This window comes from Oratosquilla oratoria, chromosome 17 (assembly GCF_046742065.1).
Source record: "Oratosquilla oratoria isolate Oo_2021 chromosome 17, ASM4674206v1, whole genome shotgun sequence".
NCBI lineage: Eukaryota > Metazoa > Arthropoda > Malacostraca > Stomatopoda > Squillidae > Oratosquilla > Oratosquilla oratoria.
Window position 1 is genome coordinate 27231981 of NC_134793.1, and position 15000 is coordinate 27246980.

The window sequence follows — 15000 nt, forward strand, 5'->3', positions numbered from 1 at the left end:
TTACGTGGATACGCCACGGTACTAGAGCAAAAGCGATATGGGAGAGGTTAAGTTACGCGCCGCTCGCCAGCGAAATAGTCTGCTCTAGGAGCCGGCAGATGCATTATATATACAGTTGGCGAGGACGGGAGGAAGGCGAAGGATGAGCCGGACATAACCAGTTCACGTCTGTCGGCCTAGAGAGAGTAGATCCCATAAAGTATACAAGCAGTTTTTACCGTACATACGTAATTACCTAACAAGTACAGGATAACACAGATACAGATAATTTTATATACATGGAGGATGGTGGGCCATCACACACCCCCCCTAGAACTCATCAACTCAGGAGAACAGACGAGTTGGGAGTTCTAATCAGGACGGCTAAGGGCATCAGCAAGGAGGTTTTCAGAACCCTTGATAAATTTTATATCGAGGAGGTATTGTTGGAGGAACAAGGACCAACGTAATAGCCTCCTATTATTGTTCTTGTTCCGTTCAAGGAATATTAACGGATTGTGGTCCGTGAATATCCGTAAAGGGGTCGAGCTGGGTGTTACGTAGCATTCGAACTTCCGCAGGGCAGAGATGATAGACAGTAGCTCCTTCTCGGTGGTCGAATACTGCCTTTGGTGTTTATCTAGTTGAGCTGAGTGGTACGCGACAGGATGCAATATCCCATCATGTTCTTGGAGTAGAACAGCTCCGACGGCTTGATCACTTGCGTCCGTCTCGAGAACGAAGGGGACGTCAAAGTTAGGTGAACGCAGAACTGCATTCACCCGGCGGTAGTCCGTGCACAGTCGGTACGGGTGCTGGTAGCTAGAAGTTCCTGGATATAGTTGAATCTCATGGGACGTCAGGTTACAACGGTCAGGGTTATCTCGGAACAAGGATCTGTGACTAGAAATAATTTCAGAAATATTCTTAGCTTGATCAGGATTCAAGTGGTTAAGGTACGAAAGTAGGTTGTTCAAGATGTCGCTGTTGTTGCCGACTGTGGGAGGATCGAAATGTGGCAACGTCGGTTCGTGGACTCGTGGACGGTCGGTTGACATAGGTATTTTACTGGGACCATGATTTAGCGAAAGCAATGGTTTGACTGAACTGTCTAGTGGTATTTTGGCAAGGTATGGCTTAAGCAAGTTAACATGAACAAGTTGAGTAGTTTTACGTCTGTCAGGGGTTTCTAGTACGTAATTATATTCTGACATCTTTTTCTGAATTTTATAAGGACCATGGTATTTAGCTTGAAGAGGCTGTCCAGAGATAGGAATGTATGCAAGAACCATATCTCCCTCCTTGAATTCTCTCGTACGAGATTTCTGATCAAAATTAACCTTCATTATACTTTGTGCATGTTCAAGGTTCTTCAAGGCAAAGGAATGAATTCTGGCTAGGTTATCCTTAAGGGAAACAATATACTGGTTAACAGACTGTAAAGGTGAGGTAGAAGAAGATATGATATGGTCCTTGATTACTTTGAGGGGTCCCCTTACCTTCCTTCCATATAACAATTCAAAGGGAGAAACACCCAGAGCTTCGGATGGTGTTTCACGGAGCGTAAAGAGGAGGAAAGGCAATCCCTCATCCCAGTCACGGTCTTCCTCGTAACAGAATTTACGTATCATATTCTTTAACGTTTGATGACATCGTTCTAGAACTCCCTGACTGGCGGGGTGGTACGCTGTAGACAGAGACTGTTTAACATTTAATTCCTTGAGGACTTGGGTAAAGAGTTTGCTAGTGAAATTAGAACCTCTATCTGACTGTATTTCCTGAGGAATACCAAAGGAAGTAAACATGTGAGTTAAACACTTAATTACACTCTTAGCAGAAATATTCTTTAAAGGAAAAGCTTCAGGGTACCTGGTAGTGGGACAAAGAACTGTTAAAATGTACTGGTTACCCTTCTTGGTTTTAGGCAACGGGCCTACTATGTCAATCACTAGTTTCTGAAATGGTTCACTAGGTACTTTAATGGGTTGAAGGGGATACGGAGGAATAGACTCGTTTGACTTGCCTACTATTTGGCAAGTGTGGCAACATTTAACGAATCTACTTACCTCTGCTTTCATGCCAGGCCAAAAGAATTCTGACAAGAGTCGTAAATAAGTTTTCTTAATACCTAAATGTCCTGAGAGTCCTGCATGAGTAATCTCCATTACCTGAGTCCTCAAGTTATCAGGTAAAACAATTTAGTGACATTCTGCCCAGGTATCATCACCAGAAGGTGACGAGGTTTATACAATCTCATGAGTATTTCTTCGTGCAAATAAAAGGAAGGAGTATGTAGGATATCCTCCTTGGGAATGGTTTTATTGAACAAGGGAACTAGTGAAGGGTCGTTCTGTTGAGCCTCTTTGATGCTCAGCTCGGAGGGTAGTGTAAGCGGGGTGGTTGGGGTGGTTGGAGAGGTAAGAGTTGGTTGGTTAGCTGGCGCTTGGGATCGTGTGATAGCACAGGTTGGAAATAGGTTGGGTTGGGTTTGCTCTATGGTAGAAGTTGGGTTATATGGTAGGGGAGAATTAGAAACAATTAAAGGAGGATGTACTAGTTCTGCTAGATCGTTACCTAATATAAAATCTGCTTCAGGAACAGGTAGGGTTGCCGTTTCACTTACTCCTACGGAGACAGTATCCTTGATGAGTCCACAGTTCAGGTGCACCTTTGCCAGAGGTACTGAGAAGGGATTGTGGAAGTCCTGCAAGTATACACGTTCTCCTGTATAATTACGTTGGACTCCCGGCAGTGCTGACTGAAGTAGCAGGGACTGTGCTGCTCCTGTGTCCCGTACTATTCGGATGTTGTGTTGTACGTGGTCTGTACCAAGTGATACTGTTCCCGTTGAACGGAAGGGCTGAAAAGGATCTACAGAATTGGCAGTAGAATGGTTAAAGGAAGCTACAGATTTTATATTCTTTTGAGCTACTTTACATTTTGGGTCTGGGCAATTTGCAATTACATGTCCTGGTTTCTTACAGAAGAAACAAACAGGGAAACTAGGGCTATCAATTTTCCCATCTTTACTACCACTAGTTGGTTTTACATGAGGTTGTTGGCGGTTACTGTCCTTTCCAACATTTTTGTGAATCAATGAGAGGGTATCAGTCAATTTGGCTGCTTTCATAAGGTCAAATTCCTCCTTGTCAACAATGTGAATTTTCAAGTAGTGAGGAATTTTACGCACGAATTCCTCTAACGCGATCAAGTTCACTACTTTCTCAAGATTATCGGCTGATGCCGATTTAATCCACTTTCTTAACGCTCGTAGTTTGTCTGACGCGAATTCCATGTATGTCTGATGGCTAAGTTTGTTTGAATTTCGAAAGGCTTGTCGATAACCTTCGGTGGAAATTTCATAAGCGGAAAGAATTGTCTGTTTGACCGTTTCGTAATCAGTGTTATTTTCCAGATTGTTACATACTTGTAACGCTTTTGTGGACAACTTTGGTTTAATTAACCATATCCAATCTGCTTGGGGAATTGCAAAATGTTTACTTACATCTTCAAATTCTCGAAAAAATAAGGTTGGATTCTCGTCTGAGAAAGAGGGAATAAGTTTGGTGTACTGCAAAATATCTAACTTACTTGAATTTGAAACCACTTGTTGACTTGGGGTCGATAGTTCGAGTCGTTTGAATTCAAGTTCTTGTTGTCTTTGCTCTCTTTTTTGTTCTTTATCATGCTGCACTTCGAGTTCCTTAATTTGCAGTTCATGCTTCAGCTTCCTTTCAAGTATCTGATACTCTAGAGGGTCTAATTGAGTCTCTTTCGTAGGGCTAATGTCTAATTTGGCTGCAACTATTTGTTCTAAGCGTTCAAATTCTCCGTCTTCGTCTTCCGTTTTCTTCAACTGATCTATGTGACTCAATATTAGTTGAACTAATTCAGTTCTACTAATGTTCGCTGGATACGTTAATTCCCATCTTGTTGCTATTTCTTTCAGACATTCTTTATTTGGGTTCTGAATTATCAGTTCTTCCACCGAGGGGTTCTCAACAAAGTTTTCGATATTCAGTTCTGACATCGCGAAATTTTTACTCGCTAACAGTTGCTACTCAGCAAGGTAGAACGCTTGGTTCGCTTACGTGGTATACCGGACAAGAGATACAAGTAGAATTATAATACTCGACTCCCACGAATATTATAAATCTTTGGGACAGAATACATTAACCAAAACTACATGCCGTAAGTAGGATAGAATTAACGTTACCACACGTATCCTAAACGGATCCTACTTCAGTACTCTTACGAAATATACAGCTGCAAGAGTTTAACGTGGTCATGTGCAATGGCGTATTTACGATTAACTGAATTACTGTACTGGGGTACTGAGTTGCAAGTTTACCGGACAGATGGACAATTTCGATGGTTGTGGGAATGCAAGTGTAACTTATGTATTACGTTTCGCTCGTATATCTCACACCTTCTTAGTTTTTGTTCGGGTAAGAGGATCCCGGACGGGCCCCCATTATATGTTATGCCTTCCGCAAGGAGATATGGAAATATGTCTAGGAGGGGTTCGTACTTAGTGGCCTTGATGTGGGTAAGGCAAATCCAAACGGAAGTTAACATAAATAACTAATTTAATGTATAACAAAAAGCCAACAAAACAAATATAAGAACTTTACAACAACAAAATTAATCAATTGACAATTAATTCCTCCACCGAAAACCAAGTCATGAGAATATAGATTACGTGGTGACGCCACGGTACTAGAGCAAAAGCAATATGGGAGAGATTAAGTTACGCGCCGCTCGCCAGCGAAATAGTCCTCGCTAGGAGCCGGCCGATGCATTATATATACAGTTGGCGAGGACGGGAGGAAGGCGAAGGATGAGCCGGACATAACCAGTTCACGTCTGTCGGCCTAGAGAGAGTAGATCCCATAAAGTATACAAGCAGTTTTTACCGTACATACGTAATTACCTAACAAGTACAGGATAACACAGATACAGATATTTTTATATACATGGAGGATGGTGGGCCATCACAATACATACATACATACATACATATATACATACATACATACATACCCAGAGAGTAAACACATGCACGCATGTATATAAACATAAACACATATAGCCACGTATACACAAACATGCACATGCGCGTACAAATCTGCATACACACACAAATAATAGACACAAGTACATGTAAAAGCAAATGCCTGAGCACTCATACGGGTGGAATGTGATTATGGTGGGTCTATCAAGACTCTACGTGAAGGCAATGGGCTGTTCTTCCTCCAACCTCCAATTAATCGGCGATACCACCCACCTCCAGAACCTTTTCCGCCGTAAAATTACTTTGGTAATCGATTTTGTTTCCTCAACAATGTTCATAGAATGTCTTTCAATATGCTGGAAGAAGATTATTTTCGTCCTGCATATAAGAACATAAGAACGTAAGAATAAAGGAGACTGCAAGAGACCATAAGGCCTACACTAGGCAGCTCCGTATCCATCACCACCTGTCATCCCCATCCATAAAGTTGTCTAATCGTTTTTTAAAACAACTGATAGTTTCAGCGCTTACTACATGGTTACTAAGTTTATTCCATTCATCGACCACCCTATTAGTAAACCAATTCTTGCCTATTTCCTTCTTAAATCTAAATTTGTCCAGTTTATACCCATTACTGCGAGTCCTGCCCTGTTGTTTTATTATGATGACCTTGTTTGCATCACCCTTGTTAAAACCTTTGATCCACTTGAACACTTCTATTAGATCAACCCACACTCTGCGTCTTTCCAGAGAGTGTAAGAGGGTGTTTATACGGTCTAACGGTTCGTCGAACGCGGTTCGACAGACACGTGTTTAAAGTGATGTGTGAACGGGGTATTTGGTTGTCAAACACGTTGGTTAAACCCCAAATTCCCCCTTCACACGTTCACACATCACATTAAACACGTGTCTGTCGAACCGTTAGACCATGCCTAAGCCTCTCTTCGTAAGCCAAATTTCTGAGTCCATGTATCATTTTGGTCATTCTTCTCTGTACTGATTCTAGTGAATTTATGTCCATTCTGTAGGACGGAGACCAAAACTGTACCGCATAGTCAAGGATGGGTCTAACTATCGCTAGATAGAGTTTAATAATTACCTCTGCACTTCTATTCATTACCGTCCTAGCAATGAAACCTAATGCACTGTTAGCTTTATTTCTGGCGCTAATGCACTGCTTCCTGGTTTTAAGGTCCGGACTCACCAGAACTCCCAAGTCCCTCTCGCACTCAGATTTTTCTAAAAGCGTGTTATCTAAGCTGTATCTATTTTCGGGGTTGTGTAGCCCTACGTTTAACACGCTACACTTAGAGATATTGAAGTTCATTTGCCATTTCACCGACCATGTTAACAATTTATTAAGATCATCCTGCAGAATCTCTGCGTCGTCTCCTGACCTAATTAGGCGTCCTATTTTAGTGTCGTCCGCAAACTTACTAACATCACTATTTATCCCGTCGTCTAAGTCGTTTATGTACATGTCAACAAGGGACCCAAAACCGAGCCCTGGGGACCCCGCTAGTAACATTGCCCCACCTAGATTTTATTCCATTTATGGTGACCCGCAATTTTCTGTTACTAATACAAGCTCTAATCCATTCTAACACTTCCTCCTATGCCATGAGCTTTGATTTTATTTAGTTGTCTCTGGTGTGGCACCTTGTCGAACGCTTTGCTAAAGTCAAGGTAAATAACATCGTAATTATCATTGTTATCTGACGCTTTATATACTTTAATGTGAATCACGAATTAAATTATGTCCTTCGATGTGCTGAGTCTATTTACTATTATTGATTCAAGCATTTTTCCTATAACCGATGTCAAACTGATTGGCCTATAGTTGCATATAGACGATATATTTCCCTTCTTAAAACAGGAACAACGTTTGCCTGCCTCCAAGCAGTTGGCACAAAACCAGTGTCTACCGATTTATTGAATATTTCAGTTAACTGGTCGTAGAAACTGTGGCTTTCAAATCTACTCCAATGGTCGGAGGAACAATAGCCCAGTGCGATAACGCCTTAATGAAGGAAATGGATTGCTGAGAGAGGGTTACACTGTTGAACATGCCATTATTTTGATAATTTGTGTTAGATCACCTGATCAGCCATTTGAATAAAATTTTATTGGGGTGTGAGATAATCAACTCTAGTCTATTAGATGGTCATTGCTATTTGTGTATGTCACGCATGCTTTGGTGGTAGTGTCGTTGTGAACGCTGTTTTTATTTTCTCTGATAATGTTCCAACGAAGGAAGCGTTGTATCGATGAAGCCGTCGTCATCATATGGTGCTTTTCCTAACAGTTATCAGCAGTTGCTTCTCTCTTTCAATCAGAAAAGCGTTGTCGATTCAAGAGGACCGAGCTCCGAATCTTCAAGTCGTTCGTTTTTCCTGTCTTGCTGTACGTCTGTGAGACATGGAGACTGAATACTGATTTGAATAGGTGTCTCGACATTTATGGTATTAAATAGCTTTGGAGTACCATGGGGTACCACTGGTATGACTTTATGCCAAACCAGCGGATACATCATGTGAGTTGGTAAAGCCCATTTACCAACATAGTTCGTGGGCGTCAACTCCTGTTATATGGACATATGACGAGCTTCTTAAAGGGAGATCCCACTCACAAGGGTAACCTTCACAAGAGACAAATCTAAAAGGAGGAAACGAAGGTGACCCCCACAGAACTTTGGTTTGTGTCAAGTTGACTGATCCTGCCTAAAGTTGGTTGGGATGGGAAGGGTGTCTTCTTGGGGGTTTGCCTGAGGAAACCCTAGTGAATGGCATCGACGTGTGAGGGGAACGACGCCCAAGAGGAGAATGCTCCATATAAAAATGACCACCTCTTCCGCGCGATATTGTCCGTTATGATACCAGTTTTGATTATGGGCGAAGAAGTCCATTGCGCTAAGCATGAGTTAAAATTGAATTTGCTATGGTAAAGTAAACTCACACGGACTTTCAATTCCCATTGAAATAATCCTTTGTGATAAAGTCACCAGGAGAGTCAATAACTCATAATATTTCCGCCTTAATTTCCTTTTGCAGCATAATTGCAATTTGTCATTAGAAATAATGAAGAGTTGAAGCTGAATGATAAACATTAAAACTCCATGCATATGTTTTAAAATTGAAGTTCCACCACGCCGGTGATTAATGTAAGAGACGCTTATGAAATCGCTAGTATATCATACTACATAAACAAAGATTACGACAGCCTCTTTATGGGATACTATCTGCATAAGCTGTATGCATTCAGTATTTTAGTAACCAGAGTTATACATGATTATTTTATAATTGAAAACTGATCTCATAAGGAATGCTGGTCACTTCTGGCTTCCCATGTCCCTCCTCTCTACTACCCTTCCGAAAGCTCACTATTACCACGGCGCGATATTGTGCTCAAGAATGGTGACGCTGGTAATCACCGACGAAAATCCATTTTGTAGGTAAAAAAATAATAATAATGATAATAATAATAAGTTAATAAAATTAAATAAATAAATAAATAAATGTGTACATCAGACATGGGAATTTATATGTTTGTATATATTTTTCATCTTGTAGAGCTTTGCAATGTGATATCCTTGATTTTTGTGAGGTCAAGGTTCAGTTCTAGGACTGAGTGACAGACCTTTGGAGCTGCACCTTCGGGTGGGGGTGATGAGGGTGTTGATGAGGTTAAGCGTCCAGCGGTGGTTCATGAATTCAGATTTACTCCTGTAAGAAGCTCGAAGTAATGACGATAACTGCAACCACACATTTTCCATAAACGGTTTTGAATCATAAGCTTTGTTCAGCACTGTCTTGAAAATTATTTTTTCAAATGCCATCTTCTATAGTAAGATGCACATTTACTCTTCATGATTGAGTGCATTTTTTTCCTCATTCGACCTGAAGGGAACGGCAACAGTACTTCCACACGCTGCAGAACCTCGGCTACAGGACGCCCCCGGTTCACTGGTTCTTCGGACACTACCACCAAGTCTACTTCAGGCCTGAAACCGTAAGTATGAACCTATCCATCCCTCGAGGGCTTACAGGGAACTCTCGAACTGGACCAGGGAACTCTCGAACTGGACCAAGCCTCTGGCATTATTCAGAAGGTAATCAATATTATTTCTTTTGCTGCCCCCCTACATGTTGGGTTTCTTAGCAGGATTCGAACCGTCATCCATCAACCGTGGTTCAGGGGGCTTGCACCCTTTACATACAAGAGTGCCAAGTCTAACTTTTCCTAGAACTGTTGGACTCTTATTAATTAATCTTTATTCTTAGAATTACTTCTATTAAACTAAAGGATGATCCTTGAGCTAAAAATGTCTGGATTAATTAGTCATAATGTAGGAATCGATGACACATTGAAGGAGTATGGAATCTATTTTTTTTTTTTTTTCAGAAACAATCGATCGAAGTCAAACATGAATGGATTACGCAGATTGGCAAGATTATAGGGTAAGTACGGTGACTGCCACGTATCCAGGGTAACCCTGTTCACACTAGCGGTTTGAACAGCGCGGAAACCGCGGCGATACCGCATATTTACGCAAAAAATGCGCTCGTGTGTGTGTAAACGCTTCCATTGACTTACTCGTACACTGTAATTAAATGTACCATCCTTAGGTGGATAAATCAAAGAGCCAAGACCTCTTAACAAATGTCTATTAACCCAGATTACAATTGCAGACCTTCCCGGTCTGCTTTCCACCTAAAGACTGCCAGCTTCTCGCTCTCCTGGTAGAAAGTGACAAAAATGTCGACAAGGGTGTTTTGGGGAGCTAGCATGTTATAAATACTTTACATTTTATTTTGGTGATTCAAGTTTTGGGTATTAATTTATATTACAATAATTGTCATTATAAGGATGTATAGTTATTTCTGGTTATTTAATTATTATGGTTATTAATCTAAATTACGCAATATAATGTGTATGAGTAAAAGGTGTTCTTAGGAATCAGGGGTATTTCAGGGTTTGGTCACGTGAAGGAAGAGCTTAGGGTCGTGTGTGTTTGTTCGTATGTATGTAGTGGTGTAGTTTTCCATAGGTGTTGTTGCAATGTGTGGTGTTATAGGTATGGTTACATTAAACCACTACGGTCCAAACCAGTAGTGTGAACAGGGCCAATTCTTATCAGAGTTGTGGTCCTTTTTGTGCATAGATAGCAGCCTCCTGGTGATTGTAGTATAGACCACGGGGTGTTTGAACGTGGTGTCTAGAGGTCGTTCAAGCGTGAGTCCGCTACAGCTCCCTCGGCTTCTTAAGATAGGTCACTGTAGAAATGGAACAGTTTGTTAGGGTATCTAAGCATCAATCCTGGATATTTCTGTCACTATCATTTACATTGTATGTGAAGGGTATGACCAGGGTACGCCAGGACCCAGTACAGCTGTTAAGTCGTGCTTGGCGAGGTCTCACTGAAGATTTGTGTGGTCCGCTTGCAGGTACTACTACGGTCGGAGCCTACGCATCATCATTGCTGACCTGGACGTCTTGAAGCAGGTGCTCATCAAGGACGCCAACAAGTTCATCAATAGATCTGTGAGTTGAATTTGGTTTAGGGTGAGTACGCGAGTTGTGCGTCCGCGCGTACGCTCACACACACACATATACGTACACACACACACACACACACACACACACACACACACACACACACACACACACACACACACACACACACACACACACATACATATATATATATATATATATATATATATATATATATGTATATATGTATATACAGTCAACTCCCCGTTAACGCGAGGGTTACGTTCCTGGAGATGTCGTGTTAATGGAAATCGTGTTAACGGAACATAATTTCTCCATAAGAAATAATGGTAATAGTGGGGGTTACGTTCCTGGACAACGGGAAAGTCCGTCTATTTTGGGATTTTATTACTAAAAATCCTAAACAAACACACTATTAATAAATTTGAAGGTTACAGAAACAATAAAAACACACATTCTTACTATATTGGTATTTATTGTGCGGTAAAATAACATTTTTTATGCATGTAAACATTATGACGCATCACTACCATCACTGTCGCTTGCCGTGCTCCCGTCCCCAACCTCACTCCCCTCTCCTTCCTCACCCCGCTCTGCCTCCTCACTCTGCTTTCCCTCCTCGCCTCGCCCTGCCTCCTCACCATCCCTCTCCCTCTTCGCTCCGCCCTGCCGTCTCTTCCTTGACTGTTTTTTTTTTTTTTTTTTTTAAGAAATGGAGTTTCGTCTGCGTCGTCTTTTTCTTCTTTTGATCTAACATCACTTTGTAACAGTTCAGCTCCGACATAACTTTTCTGGCCACTGTTGCACTTCTGTTAATATTCGGATCTTTGGCTTCCAAGATATCCAATCCTTCTCGTACAAACGAGAGTGCTTTTTCGAGATCACTTTTGGTCAAGACTCTCTCGGGTTCTGGGGTTTCTGATATAGGCCGAGAAGCAGCTGCCTCCAACTCTGCATTCTGTATGGTCTCCATCTCTAACAGTTCTTCGTTAGTCAGCTCCACTGTGTGTGATTCTAGCAGTTCATCAATGTCCTTCTGCTCAAGTTGGTCAAACCCGGCTTCCCTGGCCTTGTCAAGACTTTCCTTGTTAGCTTTAGAGGCATTTTCTTGGATGTCAAAGCCGACGAAATCGTACACCAACTGAGGACACAGATGTTTCCAAACCCCGTTTAGGCATTTCCTTGGCACTTTCTCCCAAGGTTCTTTAATGAAGCGGAGAACATCTTTGATGATAAACTGCTTTCAATATTCCTGCACGGTCATCTTGTCTTTTTGTGTCCTCTCATCCATGTCAGTCAGGGTCGAACGTAGATAATACGACTTGAAAATTTCCTTGGTCACATGGCTGCAGAATGGAAGTGGTGTTTGGCGGCAAGAAAGCGAGCTGGATGTTGTTGGAGAAATTTTCTATTGACGGGGGATTGCTGGGAGCATTATCCAAGATCAGGAGAATCTTGAATGGAATCTCTTCTCCAGTTTCCTAAAGTAGTCCTTGAATATGCTCCCCATCATCTATCCCTTTTTTGTTGGAATACCAGTAGCAGGGTAGGAAGGTCTTGACGTAGCCCTGTGAAGACACAAGAACAAACAAAATTATTTTAGTGTGCCGTAAATTGTGAGTTGGTGACACGATTTTCTTTTTTGTTTTGGTGCACGAAAAAACGAGCGTTTACAATCTGGGTACAAAAATTCAAAGCTTTCATGACTAATAATCAACATCCATACACACACCTTCAATGCTCGTGGATTTTCCGAGTGGTAGACAAGGGCAGGTTTCAGCTTGCAGTCTCCCTCTGCATTGGCACCGAACAAGAGCGTAAGACGGTCCTTGGAGGCCTTAAATCCAGGTGCAATCGTCTCCTCAACCGAGCTATATGTCCGGTTAGGCAGTTTTTTCCAGTATAGACCTGTCTCATCTATATTAAAAATCTGCTTGGAAGTGTAGCCACCTTCCTCAATGATGGTCTTGAGGGTAGCCGGATACGTTTTGGCTGCTTCCACATCGGCAGATGCAGTTTCCCAAGTCATTTTGAGATTGTAGATGCCATATCGTTTCTTGAACCTGGAGAACCACCCAGAACTGGCATTGAAGGTCTTGGCTTTGTCTTTGTCTTCATCATTCTCGTCTTGCATATCCTGGTAGAGACTTAGAGTTTTAGCTTGTATGATGGCCATGCTGATAGGGACATTATGCTTGTTTTGGTTTTGGATCCATTGTGCCAATAACTTCTCCATCCTCTCCATCTCCATGGATCTTGCTCGGGAACATTGTGAACAGGAGGCTGATGTACCAGCAACAGAACTGGCTCTGACCTTGTCAGCATTCGCCCTGATGGTCCACAAAGTGCTCTCATTCAGTCCAGTAACATGAACAATAACAGAAGTTCTTTCACCCCGATCATAACGATCCAAAACTAATAACTTCTTTTCTGTGGTCACAAGTTTTCTTGACCTCTTTGCTGCACTCTCCTTTGGGGTACCAGGACGCTTGGGTGCCATAGTACACGAATTTATGTAACACAAAACTTTAATAAAATTGTTTATGAGTTGTACACGCTGTGAAGGCTGGCTTCATACTGAGGACAAGAGGCAGAGAGCGGGAGCGCGGGAGTCAGAGCGTCTCTCCCGCTCTCTGGCGGCGAGATATTAAACTATAGTAGGCGGGAAATTCAACTCGCGTAACATCGGACATTTCGTTTTATCAGAATATGTATGATGGCTACTCTACGAGACAAAGCCCCTTCATACAGCATGGATAGAAATGGGCAGCTGATTTCAAACGGGACAGGGACAGCCTGGAAGATGACCCTCGTCAAGTAAGCCCTGCCACTGTCACCACTCAAGAAATAATCGACAAAATCCAGGACATGTTGCTCACAGATCGGCGTTAGACTGAACGTTTTATTGCGACAGAGTTGGGCATCTTCCAGGAACGTGTTCATGCAGTTATCCACAACCATCTTGAAATGACGAAGGTCTCAGCTTGTAACCTTTTTGGGTTGGGGGTTACATAAGGAGGACTTAATGCGGGTGAGATAAACTCCAAAACGGGAGTTTTCTTCTTATTTATTAAAAATTGAGGCAATCTGGTTAAACACTGTACACAATTAGTCACAAGGCCACGTCACACACTGTACACAATTGCTCACTCGGGCAAGTCACACACCGACCGCTCCTGGAGCCGTGCACTCCCGTTTTGTTTCCGGAAATGCTGAGTCTGCTGAATTTTGAGGTGCTCGCAGTCACCTTGTCAAGATTTTTAGTAAGGCTGTTTGGCCCTTTACAAGTTTGTTCTTGGTTCATAATTACTACCTATATAATATACTACATACATAATATATCCAGGGGGAAAGGGTTGAACAGTATTGTGTTCCCGTGTGTTAATCCGGGTTGGCGATTGACTGCATCTATGGCGTGCGTTCGTGTGTCTGTGTGTCAGTCCGCTTCCGTGCGCTGAGCTAAATTGCTGATTCGGCTGGCGCCGTAGTGTCGGCCGGAGCGGATGTCTGGTATGTGGTGATGTGGTTAATGTGGTGTATACAAGCTTGATGGGTTCCAAAACTTCTTGAGCCTAAACAGAAGGGGCTGCGATGCAACATATCAAAGAACAATCTTACCATTTTTTATGCTGATCCACAGAGCGTTATCCGGCGATTTGTGACCATGAATGAGACTTGGGTTCACCACTTCCAGCCTGAGTTGAAAGAACAATCAAAACAATGGAAGCATCATGTATCTCCAGCTTTAAAGAAGGCAAAGTCGGTGATCTCTGCAGGGAATTTGATGGCTTCCATTTTTTTTTTTTTTTTTTTTTTTTTTTTTTTTTTTTTTTTTTTTTTTTTTTTTTTTTTTTTTTTTTTTTTTTTTTTTTTTAATTGTGAGGCTACTGGTGGATTATCTGACAAAGGAACAATCCATTACTGGACCATACTATGACAACTTAATAAGACAACTGCGAGAGAGAGAAAAAAACAGCGTGCAAATTTGTTATTAGGGGTGCTCTTCCAACAGGACAATGCGCCAGTGTGGTGTACATTTACCCCACAAGTATGCTTGTAGGTGCAAGTCGATGCATGTAAAGTTGTATGGTAGTCTGATCTGACTCAACGCTCGAAGGCTAGGATGTGTCACCCCAATTAGGTCGCGCCTGGCCAAGGCGTCAGCTCAGGCCTGGGTATATATACCGCCTGCCCCGAGCGGGGCGGGCAGTCATCCAGATTTTCATACTGTATTCATACCCGGACAATTTAGTCATTCTACCTCTGTACTGCAGCTCGTCGCTAGGCCTTCGCGGTCAGTCCCCCACGTGGGGACCACGCCACGTCAGTCCTTAGGCCGACGCACAAGTATCCACCAGAATAAAGCGCATAAGTCAAAGTAGTGTCAATCTCTCCCTACGTCACCTAGTCCAGTAACTTACACCCGTATGTTACACCAGCACACACATCCGCCGTGGCTCTTGCTGCCATACATGATTACGGCTTCCAGCTAT

The 15000-nt window shown here is 42.2% G+C and overlaps 1 protein-coding gene across 1 annotated transcript in view; it reads left to right on the plus strand.

Annotated features, from left to right (window-relative positions):
* The window catches only part of LOC143034551 (thromboxane-A synthase-like), a 71859-nt gene that overhangs the window by 4279 nt on the left and 52580 nt on the right, over window positions 1-15000 (plus strand). Inside the window, exons 2-4 of the mRNA XM_076200759.1 lie at window positions 8896-9001; window positions 9395-9450; window positions 10438-10534. Of these exons, the coding sequence (XP_076056874.1) occupies window positions 8896-9001; window positions 9395-9450; window positions 10438-10534 (259 nt within the window). The remainder of the gene's footprint in view (window positions 1-8895; window positions 9002-9394; window positions 9451-10437; window positions 10535-15000) is intronic.